Raw genomic sequence first — 22,596 nt, 5'->3', positions numbered from 1 at the left:
TGGGTGCTAATTCTGATATCCAGGTACACAGGTTTTCCTGGGGCGGGGAGGGGGAAGCAAACTCAGCTGTTCTGTAAATTCATTGTTTAAATAAAAGTGTGTACATTAATGCCCTTGTTAATGAGTTCCTAAAAGTCTGTCAGCGGGTTTTGTTATGCTGTTAATGATTAATGTGACTATAATGGTGGCTGCTTCTGCATTCTCTGTGATTCCAGAGACAACTCTTGGCCATTCAAGTGCAAGTCTGCGAAATAAAGCATTTTTTTTTCCTTTCCAGAAAGGTCATTGTAGTCATAAAGCACTTAAGAACGATTTACTGGTGCTTTGTAACTAAAGTATCTCTTATTCACATACCATCCTGTTATCAAGCCGCTAAAGTGGGAATGTTTTCAGCAAACAAATGGGGCAGGTAAGATGGATTTCCATACCCAGCTAAGTGATTTCCCCCCTCCCCGAGCAGCGATCCCGGCGCAGGGCTGTGCTCTGCTCGATCCCCGGGCAGGGCTGTGCTCTGTGCTCGATCCCTGCGCTCGATCCCCGGGCAGGGCTGTGCTCTGTGCTCGATCCCTGTGCTCGATCCCCGCGCAGGGCTGTGCTCTGTGCTCGATCCCTGCGCTCGATCCCCGCGCAGGGCTGTGCTCTGTGCTCGATCCCCGGGCAGGGCTGTGCTCTGTGCTCCATCCCCGGGCAGGGCTGTGCTCTGTGCTCGATCCCCGCGCAGGGCTGTGCTCTGTGCTCGATCCCCGCGCAGGGCTGTGCTCTGTGCTCGATCCCCGGGCAGGGCTGTGCTCTGTGCTCCATCCCCGGGCAGGGCTGTGCTCTGTGCTCGATCCCCGCGCAGGGCTGTGCTCTGTGCTCGATCCCTGTGCTCGATCCCCGGGCAGGGCTGTGCTTTGTGCTCGGGTCCTACAAGTTTGAGTAAAATACAGTGAGAGGTCCCAGCCCCTCCCATACCCGTTCCCATACCCGTTCCCGTGCCCATTCCCGGTGAGAGCCCCTCCCACATCCGTTCCCGTGCCCATTCCCATGCCCGTGCCCGTTCCCGTGCTCATTCCCGGTGAGAGCCCCTCCCATGCCCGTTCCCGTGCCCATTCCCATGCCCATTCCCGGTGAGAGCCCCTCCCATGCCCGTTCCCGTGCCCATTCCCATGCCCATGCCCGGTGAGAACCCCTCCCATGCCCATTCCCATGCCCATTCCCGGTGAGAGCCCCTCCCTTGCCCGTTCCCGTGCCCATTCCCGGTGAGAGCCACTCCCATGCCCATTCCCGTGCCCATTCCCATGCCCATGCCCGGTGAGAACCCCTCCCATGCCCATTCCCATGCCCATTCCCGGTGAGAGCCCCTCCCTTGCCCGTTCCCGTGCCCATTCCCGGTGAGAGCCACTCCCATGCCCATTCCCGTGCCCATTCCCATGCCCATTCCCGGTGAGAGCCACTCCCATGCCCATTCCCATGCCCATTCCCATGCCCATTCCCGGTGAGAGCCCCTCCCCTTGCCCGTTCCCGTGCCCATTCCCGGTGAGAGCCCCTCCCATGCCCATTCCCGTGCCCATTCCCGTGCCCATTCCCGGTGGGAGCCGCCCCGCCCCGCCCCTCGCCCCGCCCTCCCGGGCCCCTCCCACGCTGCGGGCGCCGCCTCAATCTTGTCCCCCCCGCGCCACCGTCCGCGCGGCGGCGGGTGAGGGGTCACGGCTGCGGGCCCGGAAGCGGCGGCGGGGGCGGGCCCGGCCGTGTGTCCGTCCCGGGCCGTGTGTCCGTCCCGGGCCGTGTGTCCGTCCCGGCGCCTGCCCGGGGAGCGGCCTCTCCCCCCGGCCGGGCAGGACGATGGTGCAGAGCCCGCGGGCCCGGCAGCGCCGCCGCCTCTGAGCCCCGCCCGGCCCGGGGCGCCGGTAAGGCCTGAGGGGACTTGAGGACTCGGGGGGTCCTGGGGGCAGCGGAGCTTCTTTTGGCTCAACCTGGTGGATTTAAACCTTTTATTATTTAGGTTATTGAATGATTTAAATCCTCTGCTTTTGTTCCAAGAGTGGTTCGGCGGCTTGAACTTTGCATGTGTGGCGTCGTACCGGGGCGGGGGGAAGAAAATGGTGAAAAAAAGAGTCATTTTGGTAGCGCTGAAAATATTTCTGGTTCAAAACAGCTTCTGTGTAGTGATTCCTTCGTTAGGGGATTTTGGGGGCGGGGATAGGGTTGGGGTTTTTTTGGTTTTGGTTTTTTTTTTTTTTTTCTGTTTGCTACATCCCCATATTTTACCCTCTCTCACCCTTTTTGGTTTAACTTGGTTGACCATCTCATGATGTTTTTAATAATAAACCCGGAGGTGCATCGTGCCTCGAACATGGCTGCTCTGAGATCCCAGCCATAAATCAGGACCACGGACACCCCGGCAGCGTTTGGGAACCGGTCACAGCACAGCCCTTTGGCTTTTTTTCTCCTTTTCCCTTCGCTTAAGGGTTTGTCTTCTCTGGGGAGATTCCTTGTTAGGAATTGCTGTGGCCGCGTAATTAGAGGGGAGGAATTCGAAGCAAACCTGGAGGGGAGAGAAGGGCTCGGTAAGGGTTGCTCTGCACATCCCTCTGGAACTTCCATGGGGTTTTTTCCCTTTGGAAGGAGACCCTGTGGTGGTGAATCATTGCTGCGTTTTTAGAAGGGCTGAGTGACAGGAGATCCTTCTGGGCTGGACGGACAGAAGGTTCTCAGTTCTCAGTTAAGAAACAATCCAATCCATTAGAATAGAACTAAATTCTTCCTTTTATTCAGCGCTGGGAAGATGGGGGGTAATTCCACCAAAGATTTCTGTGTTTCCAGGTTTATATACTTGGTTACAACTGAAAGCCCCTCCCCAAAGTCAAGCGGGATATTTCGGGTGACTCTGAACAAGATCTAATGGGCTGCTCTTATCTCTGCGGGTCTGTATTTCCTTTAGCTAAACAATGTTACAGCTTCAGGCCTCAGCCCAGACAGGTTTTCTGATTTATTTCTTCCTGCTCAGCCTTTAATCCAAACAAGGTTTGGGTTTATTTCTTAAAGTTCATCTTACAGCTCCAGGGTTAAATTCCTCCTTGTCTAAAGCTCTGCGTGGTTAAGAGAACTGACAAACTTGGGTACAAGCTAAAATATAAAAATAATAGAAAATACAAAGTTAGTAGAGGTCTGATTAAAAATTAGTAAAGACCATTATGACTTTATGGAGAAGGGATAAAATCCATTTCCTTGAGGAATCCCTGGATCAGTTCCCACTCCCATATGGTGAGTTGGGTGCCGACCCATCCCTCTCCCCGTCCCTCTCCCCACCCCTTTCCCCGTCCCTCTCCCCACCCCTTTCCCCGTCCCTCTCCCCACCCCTCTCTCTCCCCACCCCTCTCTCTCCCCACCCCTCTCTCCCCCCACCCCTCTCTCCCCCCACCCCTCTCTCCCCCCACCCCTCTCTCCCCCCACCCCTCTCTCCCCCCGCCCCTCTCTCCCCCCACCCCTCTCTCCCCCCATCCCTCTCTCCCCCACCCCTCTCCCTCCCCACCCCTCTCCCTCCCCACCCCTCTCCCTCCATCCCTCTCTCCCTCCATCCCTCTCTCTCCCCATCCCTCTCTCCCCACCCCTCTCCCCTCCCTTTCCCCACTCCTCCCCCCGTCCCTCTCTCCCCCCGTCCCTCTCTCCCCCCCGTCCCTCTCTCCCCCCGTCCCTCTCTCCCCCCCGTCCCTCTCTCCCCCCCGTCCCTCTCTCCCCCCCGTCCCTCTCTCCCCCCGTCCCTCTCCCATCCCGCCGCCTCTCCCGGGAATCCGCCCTGGCTCCAGTCCAGCTCCTGCCCAGCAGGTGAGCGCAGCACAGGGAGAACTTTCGTAGGCAGCCCGAGCAGAGAGAATATTGAATTGCGAGCTAACACCGAGCTGTGCCCGCGGGGCTGAGCGATGCTCCCTGTCCCGGATCCGGCGGCATCAAAGCAAGGGGATTAAGCCCTTGGAAGCGCTGTCACCTCCCGGGATTTGAGGAGTGGCCCGGGGCCGCTGGAATGCGATTCTTTCTCTTCCACTTGAAAGACAAGAACTTGAAATGCCGCCTGATAAGACAAAATAGTGGCTGTGCTCTGGGAGGAGCATCTGAGGGCACGAACAAACAGACCTCGGTGTCCTTTGTGTGAGCCGGATGCGTTTGGGGAGAGACGGGGAGAGGGAGCCTGGCACGTCCTGGCCCCCCGCGCCGGTGCCACAGGAGTGCAGCTCCCTCCTGGAACACCCCCGAGCCCACCCCGCAGCCTCGTTATCTCTGCTCATCTTAATTTTGATTAATCAGCATGAGAAGTTTTGTAGTAATGAAGCTTTTCCATCAAATGAGCCCCAAACTGAGCGTTGACAAAACTCGCTGGTGCAGAATTTTGTTGCTTTCCCCAACTCTCCCCTTGCCAAAGGCATGGCTGGGTGGGAGTTTATTTTCTCTTTCAGACCATCCTGCCCTGTGAATAAAGCTGCTTCCCAGGACTCAGAACTCCCAGGTTTTGTTTTGCAAGAAAACTTGTGGATGTCCTGGCATGTCAGGCTGTGTTTGGTATCTGTGAAATGGAGACTCAGCTACAGGAGTTTGGGCTGAGCAAATTAAAGTCCTGTTTCCCTTGGCCAGTGGGGGTGAAGTTCACAGACATGACAATATTCCTGCCATAGCCTTGATACTTCAGCTGCTGCTCAGGTCCCTTAATTCAGTTATTTTTGCTGCTGTTTCTATTTTCATTAGTAACTCCTGGCTGTTTCCTGCTTGTCTCACACAGCCAGAATTACCTTCTTTCCCCGCCCAGAACTCTTGATTTTGCCGTCCCCAAAGCTGCCATTTCCTCCACTTGTCAGTCATTTTCTGCTTGGGGTTCAGGCTGTGTCTCTCTTTGCATCCCTGTCTCCTCACAGTTCTCATTTCAGGCCCTTTTTGTGGCATTTCTCTCCCTGCTGAATTTGGTACCACGTTCCTTAATGAGTGGCTTTAAAGAAGTCAATTATTAACCTCATTAAACTGGCCACCTGAACAGTCTCTGATTAATAAACTCACTGAGAATTTTCATACTCCTTGATTAAAGCTCTCCTGTGTTTCTTTGGCCATTGTCAGCACAGAGTTTGTTTTCTCCTGGCTCTTTAAAGATCTCATAAAACACAATAATTTTACCTTTCTCTCCCAGGTTCTCATGCTAAGCAGCACTAACCAGAACAGCATTTTTAATACAACTTCAAAGTCTTTCAGGCTATTACTGTGTGTTTTATTGTAGTCTGTGTGATTTAGATTGTGGTACCTCACGTTGTAAGTCCTGACTTTGGCTTGTAAAACTTGGATGGTATAAGAGTGCCATGGAAGTGTCCTCGTTCCCATGGCACAGACTCACTTGCCTTTTCCAAGTTTGGCACCAAAATAGGTATTTTCAGCCCGAGGTTCATTCTGATTTTACAGCTGGTTTTGTTTTAAACTGAGTTTTTCACTTTCAACAAAAGTCACAACTCGGGGTCCACTGAACCAGTGGAAAAAGTTTTCCTCACATTATTCCTATTTCCTGACATAACTTTCTACCCTTTGCTGACTCTTCCTTTATAATAAAACTTCTGGCATTTAAAGGAAGTGTTTGGAACTTGTTTGGATTTGTCTGTTTCTGCATCAGTTTTATTTTAGGTGGTGAATGAAAATGGACTTTGCTGTGCCAGGAGCATCAGCTGGCACAGAGTTCAGGTGCTTGTGGTTTGAGCTCCATTTGTTGGGAGGGGCTGTCAGACACAGGTTGAGTAATGCTTGAGCCACATGTTTTCCTCCTGATTTTTTAAGTCATCCACCTTTTATAGTAACTTTTCTGTCTTTAGAGAGAGTTAAAAGTCAGGAACTGGGGTGCTTAAGATTCAATTTGGTCTTTAAAATTTGCTATAACTGACCAAATGACTTCCTTGGCTTTGTTTTATGGGCAGAACTGAAGTGTTTGCTGTTCATGTAGCTCTGGGGGACGTTGAAATGTTTAATTATGCTTTGAAAAGTGTTCTGAGGGGTGGAAAGAAACATTTCATGCAAGTGTGAAGCATTTTGCTTCATTCTGCTCTTGGAAGTCCCCAGGCTTTGTTAATAACCTGCCTCCTGACAGAGTTATCAGAATAACACCAGCAAGGAATGTCCTTCCCAACAGGTGACATTCCCACTCTGCTGCTGCCCTGGAGTGTCCTCTCTGTGCTCTTTGCATATGCAAAGGCCAGGCCATTTTCCTGCCACCATTTCTGCTTCCAGCCTGCAGGAGAGTGTGAGGGTTTTGTCAGTAAACAGATCTGTAGAATAAAATCCCTCAGAAAACTGATAAGCCCTTGTCTGTTGTGAGCCAGTTCCCTGTTATCTCCCACCTGGGAGCTTTCTCCTGGAGCAGTCCTGGGGCAGCAGATGTGTTTGTGCACATCTGGCCGCAGATCTTTTGGTTGGGTTTGGTTGCAGTGAGTTCAAGAATTCAAGGTGATGTTTTCATCAGGTTTCTCCCTCCCCAGTTCCTCCTCACCTCTCCTGGTCTGTGCTGTGGAGAAGTGCAGTGGCATTTACTGGGAGGCTGTTTATTTTGGGGTGTTTTTTATCACTGAAGGACAGGAGAAGGAGAAGAGGCTCAGCTGGACAGGGGTACACTCTGCTCTGGAGCTTTCCCTCCCTTTCATAGAATCCTAGAATGGATTGGGTTGGAAAAGACCTCCGAGATCATCAAGTCCAACCCTTGGTCCAACTCCAGTCCCTTTACCAGATCATGGCACTCAGTGCCACGGCCGAGCTCAGTTTCAAAACCTCCAGGGATGGGGAATCCACCCCCTCTCTGGGCAGCCCATTCCAATGCCTGAGCACTCTCTCTGCAAAGAATTTTTTTCTGCTCTCCAACTTCAATTTCCCCTGGCAGAGCTTGAGCCCATCGTGCCCCCTTATCCTATTGCTGAGTGCCTGGGAGTCAGCAATGGGATGAATTTCTCCTTCCTGCCTGCCCTTCTGCTGCTGACAGAGCTTTTAGGCTGTACAGTTTCATTCCACATGGTCTTGATTTGCTTCCTAAAAAGATGATCTGAATCTGCTGCAGATTCTGGCACCTCTTTCCCCACAGGTAAAGTCTTGCACTTGGCCTTGCTGAACCTGGTGAGGTTCTCACAGCCCCATCTCTCCAGCCAGTCCAGCTCCCCCTGGATGGGATCCCTTCCCTCCAGACTGTGACCTCTCCTCCCAGCTCGGTGTCACTGCCAGCCTTGTTGGGAATGCCCCCTATCCCATCCCGTCCCACCCCATCCCGTCCCGTCCCGTCCCGTCCCGTCCCGTCCCGTCCCGTTCCGTCCCGTCCCATCCCACCCCACCCCATCCCATCCCATCCCACCCCACCCCACCCCACCCCACCCCACCCCACCCCATCCCACCCCATCCCACCCCACCCCACCCCACCCCACCCCATCCCACCCCATCCCATCCCATCCCATCCCATCCCACCCCACCCCACCCCCCAAGGATGTGGCACAGCCCCACTCCCAGTGCTGTTCCCAGCTGGCATCTCTCTGCTTTACTGCTTTATTTTTTTTTCAAGTTCAGTTTGAAAAGAAGAAAACCAAACCAAAGCTAATTTTGGAACCTGCTGCTGTTTTACTGCTTTGAAATGAGCAGCACTTGGGGATGAACTGCTTTGTTTGCCTGTTATTTAGGGATGGTTTGCTGAGAAAATCACCCTGAGCTTGATTTGTGTTAGTAAATATTTTCCTGGCAGCAACATTATTTTCATTCCAGGTGGTTAACCCTGATGTGACCCATTTCCCAACCTCATTGGGCTACTGGTAATGGGGCATCTTTGAGAACATAATTGATTTATAAATAAACTGAGCTGTGCAGCTCAGATGAAACTGTTCTGAGCAATGAGATGGTCAGGCTTGGAAATCAGGGCTGGGATGGGCAGTGCTGCCCTTCTTTCCCATCCCCAGTGTTCCTCCCTCAGGTATTTCAGTGGTGCTTTTGTATTTAGACCCTTCCCCACTACAAGAAAGGGAATTATTTGTAAGGAAATGTCACAATTTCCAGCTTGGTTGTGGGAAGGTGGTAGTTGACATTATGACCAGGTGCAGGTAAAAATGTCAAACAACTTTGATGTCTTTAAAATTCTTGTTTAAAGTTGTTTTTCCTTTTCAACAACTGCAATTTTGCTTTTAATATCTGCTTTAGTGCAGCATTCATTTTTTTATTGCTGTTAAGAATTCAGTTCCTTTGATATTAAGCCCCGAAATGGGAATTTAATCCTTGGGCTGTGACTCATTTCATTGACGTTTTGGTCTTTGCAAGAGACTTCAAGATTTTCCTTATTTGTAATTTATTCCTGAAAAACTCATCAGTCTATTTCAGCAGTTTCCTTTTCTATGTTTTTTCATATATAAATAATTCTTTCATATATAAATAAGGAGGAATTTACTCCTCTGAGGTTGCTGTCTGGTCTTGAGCTGCACTGGAGGAAAATTCCCTGAGTTGCAGAATCCATGATGATTTTCTTGCTTTTCAGACAGACATCTCTGTTTCCCTGGGACTCTGCCAGATGAACTGTTGTGTTGCCATCCTTTCCCATTGATATTTCTTTACCTGTACAACAGAACTTTCAGGGTTTTGAGGGCCTGATTTAAGAGCACAACATCTCCTGTGCTCGTCCAGGGTTTCCTGGTGAGTTCCATGAGCTGTGACTCTGCCTTTGGTCCTGATGAACACCCAGCAATGATGTTGGACCTGCTGGCCAGTGTTCCAGGCTGGCAGTTTTCATCCTTCCCCTTGTGCTTGAGCTCCTTGTTGGGCTGACTGGGGAGATTTTACTGCACTGGTATTAAAAGGCTTGGCCAGGGTGGGGAGAGGCAGCAGAGTCATTAGAGCCACTTGCTAAATTATTTATTTGGCTAAAAAGTGAAATCTGATCTTGCTTGCCTGACCTGCCAGGAGGTAATAGCATTTGGCTTCTTTTTTTAACTGTGAAGAAAAAGTAAAATTTCAATCATAGCAAGTTATTCATTTGCACACAGGAGGGAGGGAGCTACAACTAGAACTGGTAGAAGAATTGCATTTGTGTTGTGGTTCTGTCAGAAAGGAGGAGCTTAAGAAACCCCTAAAATCCAGTGGGAATATACATTTATATGTACCTGCAGTGATCTGGTTCACAAACTCCTTTAATTATTAATGCTATTTAAGCACTTTGATGAAAAATCAGTAGTTCTTTGGGCAGCAGCATGAAAACATTTGTCATTGTGGTTTGCACCAGCCATATCCAATTGCTATTTTCATGTCAGCTCTAGTATTGAAATCCACAGTTGTTCCCTTTTCTCTCTCAAATGCTCAAAAGGCATATTATGCCTCGGAAATTGCAGCTTATTGCATTTTCTAATTGCTTTCAAAGCCATTGAGTTATGGGAGCATATTAAGCAACTGGCACTTAAAAGCTGGTGATCTCTTACATAAAAATATTAGCCCAAATATTTTTCTGCGTGTGCTTTTCAGCACATCCCATTTTATGGCTGATTTTAGACCCTTTGGGAAACAAATGTGCTAATGGAGCTGCTGGAAGCCCCTTTAAAAAGGACTCCCAGCCCTGTGTGTGCTGTGAGTGACACTCAGCTCTGATTAAACGCTGCAATAAACCTGAACCCTGAGCTGTGTTATGTTCAAGAGGAAATTCAGACGGGAACGCTGAATACAGCCCTGCTTTTGGTTTATCTTTTGATCTTTTTCCCATCCCAACATGTGTCTCCAATGTTTCTAAATGGAGTGTTGGGGATTTGTAAGAAATTTGCTGCCAGGGACAAGCCGGGCAGAGCGGGCAGGAGGGCGGGTCGTGCCCAGCATGAGCCCTGCCAGCCCCAGCTCTCCCTCCCATCCCATCCCTGCCTGCTGCCACCTCCACTGGCCTGCTGGGCTGTAGCACAGCTGGGCTGGGACAGAGAGACAAGTACTGGTAAGGTGCACATTTATCCTCACCTTTTCTTTCCTCTCTCCTTCCCCTCCTTTCCCTGCTCTCACTCAGAGATGCTTTATTTTTGCAGAGGTGTTTGCAGCACCTGGTTGTTCTCGCTGATAAAAACTTGCCGCTTTCCTGGGCTTTGCAGAGTGGTTGGAAATGGGTCGATGGTGCAAAATAGTAAACCCAGGGTGTGATCTTATGCTCTCCAGTGCACTGTCTGAGCAGGTTTCACCCAGGAGAGCAAGCAGGAGTGTGGGGAGAGTCAGCAGGCACAGCTCAGTGTTGTGCTGTTGGCACAGCACCTCAGGTCTCTTCTCTGGGAGTTGAAGTTTCTCCTCTCTGGGGCAGTTTTGCAGGTTTTGTCAATATTTCTTCTGTTAATACTAAGGGAAGCTTTTCTGGCAGTAAAACCCTGAGCATACACAAGGAAGTTGTGATCATTGCACACTGAGGGACCTGAAAAAGGCTTTGTCTCAGTGCTTGTCCTTTACCCTGCTCTTGTTTTCTTTTAAATCAATAGATCAGATCAAAGATCCCTCCCTCCCTTCCGTGTTCCTCCAAGCCTGTCCCTCTCTCATCCTCAGCCCTGCTGCACCTGGATTGTAAAGGAAGAGTCAGTGAGGATCCCCCACACCTGCAGGGAGCAGAGTCCTGACTTAATTAAAGTTCCACACCTGTATGGATGCTCAAACATTCCCTTGTAGTATGGAATTCTCCAGATGCTGATCCTGGAGTTGGCCTTTCCCTGTGAATTTTGGAGATAAGCAGCACATTGGTAGGAGCAGTTACTGCCTTTCTAGTTCAGTTGGGGTTAAAAGCCTTTTCAGCCAGGATTTTAGGTATGACAGAGATGAGAGGTTGGCTTGAAGTCCCTCCTTGCAGAATTTCTGAAATGGATGTCCTAAGGCTGCCCTTTGACACTGGACTCTTTTGCTTTTCCTTCTGAGTGGCCATGGGGAAACTGATACAGTAAAGTTCATTTGCTTCTTTCTGCTCAGCAAGTGAAAATTCAGGAGGGGAATCAGACAAAATATAATATTTTGGACAAAAATTAATGCTTCAGTACATTTCCTCAGCATGTGTAAGGTCCTGTCTTTGCTTACAGACTATAGAAAATGTTCTGGATCCTGGAAGAATCAAATAAAGACAAGGAGCCTTGCAGCCTCCACCTTCTTGGGTGTTTCTGACCACAGGATTCTTGATGCAGAAGCCTAAAATGCTTCTCAGATCCTGTTTTGAAGGCAGCATCACCTGGGGCTAAGGATTGGGTAAAGAGGGATCCTTAAGGCTCCAGCCTGAGTTCTGAAAGTATGTGCAGGATGTAGAATGTCTGACCTGCAGGCTGGGTCACAACTCTGACCACGCTGTAATTTGGGGGCTCCAAACATGCCTGGAATTAAGTGTAGCAGTGTGTGTGGGGAAAGGAAAGAACTGGGTTTATTGCTTATCAGTGATACTGAGCTGTGCCAGAAGTTCTCATTTCTTCAGCTCTGTTCCCAGCTGGCAGTTTCAGGTGCTGAGAAGGTGAAGTTGAGCATGTTTTGATTTATGTTGTATTTAAGACACCCAGTCTGTGTTCAGTCAACAGTGCACTCACATAATTGAGTCTCACTTCGGTGTATGATTCCATTTCTCAGTGTCAAACTTTTGTCTTGTGTCATCTGGAACCCACAGCCCAGTCACTCTGTTGGAATATTCCTTCTTTTCAGGTGAACAATCAGAATAATGTTCTACATAAACCTGTTGGAGAACCTGAAGGTTTATGTCAGCAGCCGACCTCCCCTCGTGGTCTTCATGATCAGTGTCAGTGCTATGGCAATAGCTTTCCTGACACTGGGTTATTTCTTCAAAATCAAGGAGATCAAGTCACCAGAAATGACAGAGGTAGGTACAAAATGTTCCTGAGCTAAGCAGTGGAAATACTAATTAGAAAAACATTCCTAGAGCTAATGGCCTTTAGGAGTGGTACTCCCAGTTGGGTGCCCCCACTGAGTGTTACCTCCTGCCCCTCCAACTGGAGGCACAAAAGGCAAAGATCACAGGCTGAAATAAGAAAAACTTACTGGAAACAGCAATGAACAGTAACAGCAATAATATGAATAACAAAAGGTGTAAGAAAAGAAATAATTTACATGGACATACATTCCTGTAATAGACAACACTGGACAGCTCCCTCCACCTCCTTCTCTCAGCTGGAAGGAACACCCTTCTCCCTGGAAGTGAGAATCCCTTTCCCCCAGCAATGATGTGAGGTGGTATAGAATAACCTTCAGGTCTGAGCCATACCCCCTCCTGGCTCCTGCAGAAAATGACCCCTGTCCTGGCTGGAATCAGCACATTATGGGAGGGTGTCTTCGTTATACCCACCTCTGATTTCATGGGGGAGATGCTGTTGGTGTGAACGTTTGGTGGGCTTGTTTTGTTTCAAGGATGAGGCCAAATCATCCATCACAGATCTTCCCTATCCTGGCAAACCTTCCTGTTTCTCAGCCAGCTGGTTTGGGAACCTCCTTACCCAGCAGTGCTGTTCTGCCCTGAGGGAAACCTCGCCAGAAACTGCTCCTGCCCCGAGCATGGTGAGAGCAGACCAAGTGAGGATGTTCCCTTTGCAGTTCAGAGGATGCTGTGCTGAGCTGTGGGCAGGCAGTGGCTGGGACTGAACACATCTGACTGCTGTCAACAGCTTGCCCTGCTGTTGAGATGGCCCTGGTGGTGTTTGTCTTGCTTTGTGAGCTGTGTCATTTCTGTTCAGTGCAGTTTGTTGGCTGCTCCAGGGAGGTGGCTGAAATCTCCGTGTTTGTTTTAAGGACTGGAATACTTTCCTCCTGAGGTTTAATGATTTGGACTTCTGTATATCTGAGAATGAAACCTTGAAGCATCTCCTCAATGACACCACAACTCCAGAAAGCACCGTGACCAGCGGGCAGGCGAGATCTTCCACCCAGTCCCCACAGGCCCTGGAGGACTCTGGGCCCATAAACATCTCAGTGACCATCACGCTGACGCTGGACCCGCTCAGACCCTTTGGGGGATATTCCCGCAATGTCACACACCTGAGCTCCACCATTTTTGGGCACCAAATTGGACTTTCAGGTATGCAAGACTGAAGCTTTATGAATTCAGTTTCCAGTTGGATCTTAAAGGTGTTTTCCAACCTTTCAAGGGGGAATGGCTTCAAACTGAAAGTAGGTTTAGATGGGACATTGGGAAGAAATTCTTCCCTGTGAGGGTGGGCAGGCCCTGGCACAGTTTGGGCAGAGAAGTTGTGGCTTCCCCATCCCTGGGAGTGTCCAAGGCCAGGTTGGACAGGGCTTGGAGCAACCTGGGCTGATGGGAGGTGTCCCTGCCCATGGCACAGTTTGGGCAGAGAAGTTGTGGCTTCCCCATCCCTGGAAGTGTCCAAGGCCATTTTGGACAGGGCTTGGAGCAACCTGGGCTGGTGGGAGGTGTCCCTGCCCATGGCAGGGGGTGTGTAATGGTTTGACCCATGGCAGACAGAGAATCCACATAGATTCTCTGTGCCTGCTAATTTGAGGCCTAGCTAAAACCACTACAGGGTGGAATGAGATTCCTTTCCAACCACCATTTGGTGATTCTGAATAATTCTATTACTTAAAGGATAACTGTATAACCAAATAAAAGGTCAGCAGCTTATTACTGGTGATAAAAATCTTTTGTGTAGAACAAGGATGTGTTTCCAGATTTGTTGTGAGTACATTCCTGTGCAGAGCCCTCCACTTGGTTGTTAGAGAAACATTTCCCTGCATTCAGAATAGCAAAGAACCTGCAGGTGTGCCCAGGTTAGGCTTTGTGGTTTTAAATGATTAACCTAATGACAATGGAAGGTAATTTTTAAGCCAACAGCATTCCAAACAGCAAAAGCTTGTAGAGTGACTGTCTTCAGTTGTCTTGATACAGCTTCAGGTCCTTAACTGACATTTTAAAGGCAGTGAGACAAATACACATTAGAGAGCAAGTATCATGTTGTCTAAAAATAAATATGGTTTATCTAAAATGCATATGTGAATAAGCTTTAATATCCCAAACAGCAGCAGATAAGATGATTACAGTCTCTGTGGTGTGGGGTGACCAACCTGCTGTGTGGCTGCCTGCCAGTAGGTTTTGACAGCAGTTTGTAGCAAATTAATAGAAATTAATAATAGAACCTCACTGAGGTGTAGCTTTTAGCCAGGGTTGCATTTTATGGCAATCCCTGAAGGTGTCTTGGACCTGAGAGACATTACCCATAGCTGCAAATCTGTGTTACTGTATTTTCTGTTGTTATTTTGCTGCTGCTTTAAGAGCTATCAAATGCAAGCTCCATTTCCAGCAGCCTGGAGTTCTTTTCAGTCTCAGTATATCCATGTGGAGTTATTGTGTAGGACTTAACCTGCAGTTCAGTATCTGCTGACACCTTTTTGTCTACACAGATAGTTCCAGCTGGAAAAGTGAACATCAGAAAAAACAAATGTGGAAGAAAGTTTTTAGGAGGAGAAAAGCCTTAAAGATCTGTGACTTTCTAATAACGTTCTCTGAGCATGAATGAGTTCACTTATAAGTAGTTTTTACTTTCTGAAGGTTGCTTAATGACCCCAGTTCTGTGGTGGGAGAGATCAGAAAGACCAGCAGCTGGGATTTTTGTTGTTTTGTTTTAGTTTTTAACTTTGTTTCTGCTCTCTTTGTTGCTGGTAAAGATCCTGGATGACTTCAAAGGTGCAGATTCGGGCTGTTTGTTGCTGCCTTAATCATTTGTGTGTTGTCCTTATGCTAGTGATTGTTGCTCAGATACTTTTGTGAATGAAAACCAGCTTTGCTTCTCTCTTTCTCAAAGGCAGAGAATCCCATGAGGAAATAAATATCACCTTCACCCTGCCAGCTGCCTGGAATTCAGATGACTGTGTTCTCCACGGCCACTGCGAGCAGGTCGTGTTCACCACCTGCATGACTGTGACAGCAGCCAGCAGTGTCTTCCCTGTCACAGTGTAAGTGCAGCTTAAACACCCCTTCACACACTGGGCACTGAGGGATTAATTCCTCAGCTGCCTCTCTGAGGATGTGAGTTCCTCATGAACATTCCTGTTGACTGTGGAAATTATGTACCTTCCCTCCTTCCCCCACAGTAAATCATTGGTTGGGAAAATTCTGCTGCCTTTTAGCAGCACTAGATTTTTCTGAGGGTGTTTTAAACTGTAGCCCATCCCTGCCTGTCAACATGCTGCCTATTCTTCACTGGGAGCAAGCAATCCATGGAGATTTAAGAAAGATACCCTGTAATTTAGTTTCACTGCCTTGTGTAAGAGATAAGGTTGGACATGAAGGTTCTTCTCCTCTTCCCTCTGAGAGATCAGCATAAGCCAAATGCTGCTGTGCTGCCCTGTCCCTACCCCAGCAGGAACAGACCTTCCATCCAAATAGATTCCCTTTGTCTCCTCTGGGTTCTCTGACACTTCAGTCCTCCCTGGAGAACCACCACACAGAGCCACGTGGCTGTGTGAGGCCTTATGGAAACCAGTGTTTTCCCAATTAAACTGTGGGATGTTGATTTACTGGAGCAACATGCAGTTAAATTCTAATCTTAATACAGGAACCATATGGGTTTTATAGACCCTTTTGGTTAAACTTTGGGATTTGTTGTTGTTTTGGAAGGTCCAAACTAAGCCCAGGTATTGAAGAGACAGTAAAAGTTGATGATCTCGGAAGTCTTTTCTAACCCAATCAATTCTGTGATTCTGTGATTCTTGCTGACCATGGGGAATGCCATCAGGGTGCTAATTCTCTCTGTTTCCCCACAGTCAGCCACCACATTGTGTTCCTGAAACATACAGCAATGCCACGCTGTGGTACAAGATCTTCACCACAGCGAGGGACTCCAACACCAAATACGCACAGGATTATAACCCGTTCTGGTGTTACAAAGGAGCAATTGGAAAAGTCTATCACGCTTTAAATCCCAAGCTCACTGTTATAGTTCCAGATGTAAGTGCTGGGGTGTTTCTAGATGGTATTTTGGAGAAATGCTTAGCTCTGTTTTAATTGAACACGGTTCTGTTTGTGTCCTAAATTAGTTGTGTTCAGTGCTGGGAGGGCTGAGACAAAGCTGGAAAAGCTTTGCCCCCAGTGGGTGTGATGGGCTTCATGTAATCTCCATGTGCTCACAGCTCTTAATAACTAACATTTATATTTTGAAATCACTTCACAAAAGCCTCTCTCAGTATATGGGAAAAGATCTATAACCCTGATTTTTAACACAAGGAGCATTTTGACTCTTTGTGCCACAATTAGGAATCACTTTCATTACTACACCAGCTGCATAAAGGGGGAACTTGATTCATGAAGTAATTTCTGTGTTGTTCTGGTAATTATTGCTTTAATATAAAATGCCAACCCCTGGTGCTGTGTCAGTAAATGGCTTTAATTCTCTGTGCAGGATGATCGCTCCCTGATAAACCTGCATCTCATGCACACCAGTTACTTCCTTTTTGTGATGGTGATTACAATGTTCTGCTATGCAGTTATTAAAGGCAGACCAAGCAAACTGAGGCAAAGCAATACAGAGTTCTGCTCTGAAAAGGTGAGTCTGTGTGGTAACAAAATATTGACTCTGATAAGAAAACACAGAAAACATTTTTTACCCAGGACAGACTGGTTTTTCTTGTCTTTGGAGATGTAGATTCAGTTGCCTTTCAAAGAGGGTGTTTCACTGTGGACAGTACAGGTGGGTGCCACATAAGACATGTATGTGCTTTGTAGATCCTGAGAATTAGACTTCTGTGCTACACAAATGGATTATTGCAGCTCAATAAGGGCTGGACTGCAACTCTTCTGCCATAATTCTGATGTGATTTGAACTGTTTTGTGTGAAGCACTGAATAGGAGGCATTGAGTAGTTCTATTTATCTTTTATCACAACAGACTGAAAACTTTGTATAAGACACAATTCTAATGTTTGTTAATCAGAAATAACTTAAAAACAATAACAAAGCTATTGAAACAGTCATTGTTCAATACTGCATTGGAGAATTTGCACTTTGCTTGAAGGATTAAATATTAAATTTATTAGTTTGTGAAATAGAAAGCCAATGTTGACACCTTTGGACCTTAATGATATTTTGTAGCTTTTTGGGTTGGGTGGTTTGGGGTTTGTATTTTATTGGCTATACCAAGAACAAAACACCTTCAGACTTTGATTTTCTTTCCAAGGTTCTTTGAAAAGGCAAGGACAGATACACCAGCTGCACAGGGATAAGTAATATCACTATTACTGGATTAAGAACTTGCCTTTAATGAAATGTTTTCTTTTCCTTTTGTTCAGGTTGCTTTGTCAGAAGCATAACCCATCCTCCCCTGACGAGAATGACAGAACCGTAACCATTGCCTGCTGAACCCACAACGGGTCTGACACTCTGTGAATACATTCTCTTGCAATGTTGGTTTATTCCAACCAAAGACATTTCAAGTGCCTGTAATTGATTTGTACATATTTATAAGAGTCTCTCCAGAACAGGACAGGTGATGCACTTGTTCTGCCCGTGGTGTGGGCAGAACCTTCAGTCTCTCCCTGTGGACGTAGCGGAATGTGTGTGTAGATCCCCTTAGTGACATGGCTCCTCATAGTCACAGCCAGAGATTTTTGTCTAGCTGCATCTGGGCAGGTGAAGATGCCTCTGCAAGTGTCTCAAACAAACCAAGAGATCTTTGGTTTTTTGCCCAATATGTACAGTGTGTTTGAAACAGTATGCACCTTTGATATAATACTGCATTTCCAAAGCCACCAATCTACTACATGAATTAAATGTGTGTTTGTGTGGCCTAATACTTTCTTCCATTTGCTCCTTGCTTGCAAGAAAAGATATCAACATTTTAGGTTTTCTTTTTTGTTTTTCTCTATTTTTGGGAAAAAGAAATACATATTCACATTTTAATAGTGCTGTATTTAGGACAAACTTGTGCTTTAATTCATAGTAAAAAAAAATTAAGAAGTGAAGTCCCATTTAAAAATGTTTCTTACTGAAAAGTACTGTTTGACATTTATTTCATTTGGTTTTTGGTTTTTGTTTTTCTTTTGGCTTGCTGAATGCCAGAGAACCAGTCAGCATAGAGACTATCTGGAAAACTTTCCACTTGGCCTCCCATCCACAGCCCTCAAGCCAGGATTGTGTGTCTCTGTAAACTTTTTTTTTTCTGGAAAGTGAAACTTAATAAAAAGATGTATTGTATTAACAGTCTGCTGGGGCTCTGCACAGCCTTGGGCAAGTGCAAATAATGAAAGGAAAAGCAATCCCAGAGTCTGTTATGGAGCTTCACTTTGGGACTGCCCATCCAGCTCTGAAGGGCAGCTGAGAATGACCCTTTGATTGACTTTGTCCCATTGCCATTTAATGCTGTCCACTCAGGGGAGGATGACAAGAAGAGTAGGGCTGTTGTGATTAAGGTCAAAGAAACCAGACACTAAACCACTTTCTGTTCTCTGTGTCCATTCTTAAATCAGAGCTTTTATTCTGTGCATTTCTTCCTTTTCCATTCTGCCTTTTGCTGTTTTTCTTCCTGGCTCCTTATTGAGTAGCCTCCTTAATTTCAGGAGTCAGGGGCTCCCTGCAGACATTTCCACCACTGCTTTTAAAATCTCACTGGTTGCCTTAATTGAGCTTTCATTGTGTCTCTCAGCTTTCTCATCAGTGTAACAGCTCTGCATTCACACCCACAAGCTTTTTTCCCCCTCCTCCTTTTGCTCTAAACTACACAAAAGAAGAAAACCAACTCACAGTCTCATAGTCTCAACTATGCTGGCTTAAGATTCTCATTTATTACCTGTAGACACCATTGATTGGTACCTCCTGGTCTGTGTGTGGGACTTCAGTACCTTCAGTGAGTCTTTATTGAGTGTTTGAAGCGAAATAGTCACAGTTTTCTTCAGAACTTGTTTCCTTACAGAATTTCAGTTACTTCAGTGGTATTAACCAACATGTTTTCTCCAGGGATGTTAAGGCAGAGCTTTAGACATGGCCTAGTTTGAAGTCTAGGGATAAAACAAAGCTTCCAGTTTTCTCTTGATGCTGCTATGGGCTAATGCTGCTTCCCTGAAACGAGTCAGAGGAGTCCAACAGGCAGACACCTTCTCCTGGAAACAGCTCCTCATTCACACAAGCCCAGCCTTCTGCATTGTACTGACTTGGAGAATTGCCTGCCAGGGTGGCTTGGTGTGGGGACCAAAGGCAGGAATAGCAAATGGATTGGGGGGAAGGTATCTCTGGAAATACCTGGAAAACACTCAATGTAATGAGACTCCTTTAGAAAAGCCAAGCCAAATCCTTGCTGTTTCACCAAATGAAAAATCAGACTCCAAATGTCCAAACTGGGATTTGGTCTGTTGGGCAAAACAGATTTGGTTTTCTAATCTGGCTTTGCTAATTGGTAATTAAAGGAGCCTGCTTGAAAACTTCTCACCCACTGTATCGAAGGCCCCAAAATACTAAGATTGTGATCCCCAAAAGCAAAAGGGAAGATGTTAGAGTTGTATTTTGGCCTTAGTTTATCCCTTTGCACCCCTGTATTGCAGCAGAGGTCAGAGTGTCCCCCCAGGTGGACGTGCTGGAATACTGGGGAATACTGGATTGTTCCTAGGCACAGTGTACAAAGTGAAATGCAGCCAAACAGAAGAGTTAAAACTTTAATATTAAAGTTCAGATCATATTGATCTTTCCTTTTTTTGGTTTCTTTTTTCTTTTTAACTATGACTTGAATCAGTTTTGATTCTATTTGTACGTGTTTTCTTGTTCTTAGAAAGCTGCCATTTTCTTTTGCGTTTTCTTTGGCATTACGTAGAGAATCTGAGCCTTGGTTTCAACCCTCTGCAGGTGATTGTAGGGTGAAGATGGCTGTTTTGGTTTGGTTTGTTCTTACATTTCACTTGTCTTGTTGCATGATGGTTAATAGCTGATTTGGAAATGACATTTCTCTCCTAGATTAATTTTGTGTTTGTAAGATGTGCATATTGCTTTGCAGAATAAAAACTATGAAGTTTAGTCCCTTGTCTTTATTTCTACAGCCCAGTTGCTGCACATTTCATTAAATCACCTACATTATATGGGCCACTGGAGGAAATTAGTAGTGAAAACCTGCAGCAGAGTGGAATTTCAAAACCTTTGTCTACCTGAAGTGTAGTGAGCACCTTCTGTAGACTTGTTTTCTTTATGTTTTGTGGTGCAGGAAATGCAGCTGCTGCCCATCAGGCAGAATTTCTGCCCTAGACCCATCTCTCCTCTTGCTCTTCCTTGATGCTGCTCCTTCCTTCCACTGCCTCCTGTCCACAGGTGCTGTGTGTTACTCAGAGGCCCCAAGAGCAGGTGCTGAGTGTTCATTGTCTGCAGGTGGAAGTGAAGATAATGTGGCTGAACAAGTTGCACCTGCGTGTTTTCAGTGCCTGAGAGAGTGGGAACATCGTAGTGTTGCTCTCAGGAGCCAGTTAAGAACCAGGCACTGTGTGTTTAAGTGCAGGAAGACCAGGTTGCCTTTCTGCTCTGAAAACCACTTCAAAGCATCCAAATAAGCATCCAAATGGGCCTGTTCAAATGTGGTGAGTGAGAGTATCACTGACATTGTTTAGTAACTTTTACTGAAAGACTCTGAGAATTAGAATTTTTTTTTGTACAAATCCCCCTGGGATGGCTCTGGGAAACCTGGCTAGTTCTGAAATGCCAGGAATGAGCCTTAATGCCCTGTGTTAATGTGGTCCCAGGTTTGAGTGAGTCTGTTGCTACTTCAGAGAGCAAAGCAGTGCTGTCCTCTTGGCCTCTGAATCTGTCCCTCAGCCAGCAAAGAGGAAGAGAAAGGCAGTTGGACACGTATCCACTTGTTTTGTTAAACTCTTTCATAACCAACAGCCACTGTTTGGCCAGTGCAGGGCTTTGTTTGAAGAGTTTAATGGAAGTGCAACTTCCTTGAGGAAAATCCTGGTTGCGTGCTCAGAGTTGCACTTGACTAAACTGACAGGAGGATCTGTGGTGAGTTCCTGCTGGGGGAAAGGTACTGAGCAATTAAATCTGTGATGCAATTTGGTTTGTTCTGTAGTCAAAGGTGAGCAACCTGCTGCCTGGACTGTTTCCAAGGCTTTTATATCGGGAAACTCTGGCTGTAATTTAGTGCCACAGTCTTAAGTCAGGTTTTTCCAAAGCTTCCTCCTGGCTCTTGATGGTATGAGCAGCTTAAAAGTAGGTGTTTTAAGCAGGTGGGACAAGGAGGGGAGAGGGAAAGGCTGTTTTGCTGCAAGGGTGGGGTGCACAGGAGTGACTCACTGGGTAAGCTCATCGGGCTGTTTGCTCATAACAAGGGTGTTTGTTAACAAACATTTAAGGGCAATGAACAATTAGGTAAAGGTGCTCCTCTGGAAGACACGGTGCTGTTTGTTAGAAGGGTGGGAGGAGAAGGACCATCTGCCATCAGCAATGGCGTTTCTTTAGTCGGCTGCTTTGTGCCAAATATTTTGGTGTTAGGTGAAAGCTGCTGACAATCAGGAGCAGCGTCTGCTCCCAGCCGAGCCTGCTTTCTGCAAACTGCTCCAGCTTTCCCTGTGAAATGAAGAGTTTCAATGAAATGTTGTTCTCCAAAGCTCATATGAATGAGTGTGCTGGCAGCTGCTGGAATTTGGATTGTAAATTCTCCTTTTCCCTTCCCTCCAGCACCAATCAAAACTTTGCTAGTGATGAATTGCCTGGCAGAGTGGGAAATTAAATCAGTAGCTAAAGGTAGAAACCCATGTTTCTGTTAAACTCTTGTGACTTGTTTGTCTGCTGCCGCCAGCTAACTTGGTGACTTTCAGACTTGATTTCTGAGCCCCACAACTGTCCTGGAGGATCCTCAGAAGTGGCACACACAAAGGTTCCTTTGTAGCATCCTTTCTGTCAGCTTTTGCCAACCTTTTTGGATGCAGTCTGTGGACTGACCTTGAAAACAGCTCAGCTAAATAACCCAGCCATGCTGAGGAGCAAGAAGGGACCTGGCTGGGTTTGGATCTCCCCCCAGCACCGTTCCTGAGGTGTGGGATCCTTGCTGTGCCTTTGCTGGTTTCCTGGGACAGCCTCTTTTGTGCTGCTTCTTTGCAAAGGGCTTTTACAGCTCCAGTTGCTGTGACCTTCACTGACAGCAGTAAATTACCCTTGGCTTGCAAATGCATCCAACAGACCAGGCTGGCACAAGGAGGGGGAGACCCTGCCCTGCCCTGCCCTGCAAGGCCTCCAAACGGAACCACCATTCCCTAATTACCTTTGGGAGATGTTTCTTTACAGGATGTTAAAGAACCAGTTGGGATCTAAGCATAGATTTCCTTGTGCTATCTCCATTGTTAGCCCCTTGCAACGTGATTCTTGCACCTTAATGAAATAAATAACTACGTGAGATTTAATCTGTAGTGACAAAAAAACCATTAAAATAGTTGGAGCAAGGCAGAGATCAGGGGGAGCTGGAAAGGGGAGCCCAGAGTGGGGGGAGCCCTGAGGATGGAGGGACTGGAAGGAAGAGCCCGAAGGAGTGGGATCCCTGTGGACAGAGAGGGTGGACTTGGGGTGTCAGAGGGGCAGGACTTGGGGTATCAGATGGACTGAATTTCTAAGGTATTGGAGGGGCAGGATTTGGGGTATGGACAGGGCTGGGTTTGGGGTGCCAGAGCG

General features: G+C 47.2%; 1 protein-coding gene across 1 annotated transcript; it reads left to right on the top strand.

Moving 5' to 3' along the window:
* Window positions 1-1,662: 1,662 nt before the first annotated feature.
* Window positions 1,663-19,956, top strand: TMEM248 (transmembrane protein 248). The gene is made up of 7 exons (XM_071575177.1): window positions 1,663-1,889; window positions 11,644-11,818; window positions 12,742-13,027; window positions 14,766-14,916; window positions 15,727-15,910; window positions 16,362-16,505; window positions 17,247-19,956. Exons 2-7 carry the CDS (start codon window positions 11,660-11,662, stop codon window positions 17,265-17,267), a joined length of 945 nt encoding a protein of 314 aa, XP_071431278.1. The 5' UTR covers window positions 1,663-1,889; window positions 11,644-11,659; the 3' UTR covers window positions 17,268-19,956.
* Window positions 19,957-22,596: the final 2,640 nt, after the last annotated feature.

The sequence above is a fragment of the Pithys albifrons genome, chromosome 21 (assembly GCF_047495875.1).
Source record: "Pithys albifrons albifrons isolate INPA30051 chromosome 21, PitAlb_v1, whole genome shotgun sequence".
In the NCBI taxonomy this organism is placed as follows: Eukaryota; Metazoa; Chordata; class Aves; order Passeriformes; family Thamnophilidae; genus Pithys; species Pithys albifrons.
The sequence above is the reverse complement of the archived record's forward strand: the minus strand, read 5'-3'. Positions and strand labels throughout refer to the sequence as shown.

Coding starts and splice junctions, on each gene's coding strand:
- TMEM248 (XM_071575177.1), top strand. CDS start 11,660: ATGTTCTACATAAACCTGTTGGAGAACCTGAAGGTTTATGTCAGCAGC. Junction 15,911..16,361: donor TCACTGTTATAGTTCCAGAT/GTAAGTGCTGGG, acceptor TTCTCTGTGCAG/GATGATCGCTCCCTGATAAA. Junction 16,506..17,246: donor CAGAGTTCTGCTCTGAAAAG/GTGAGTCTGTGT, acceptor CCTTTTGTTCAG/GTTGCTTTGTCAGAAGCATA.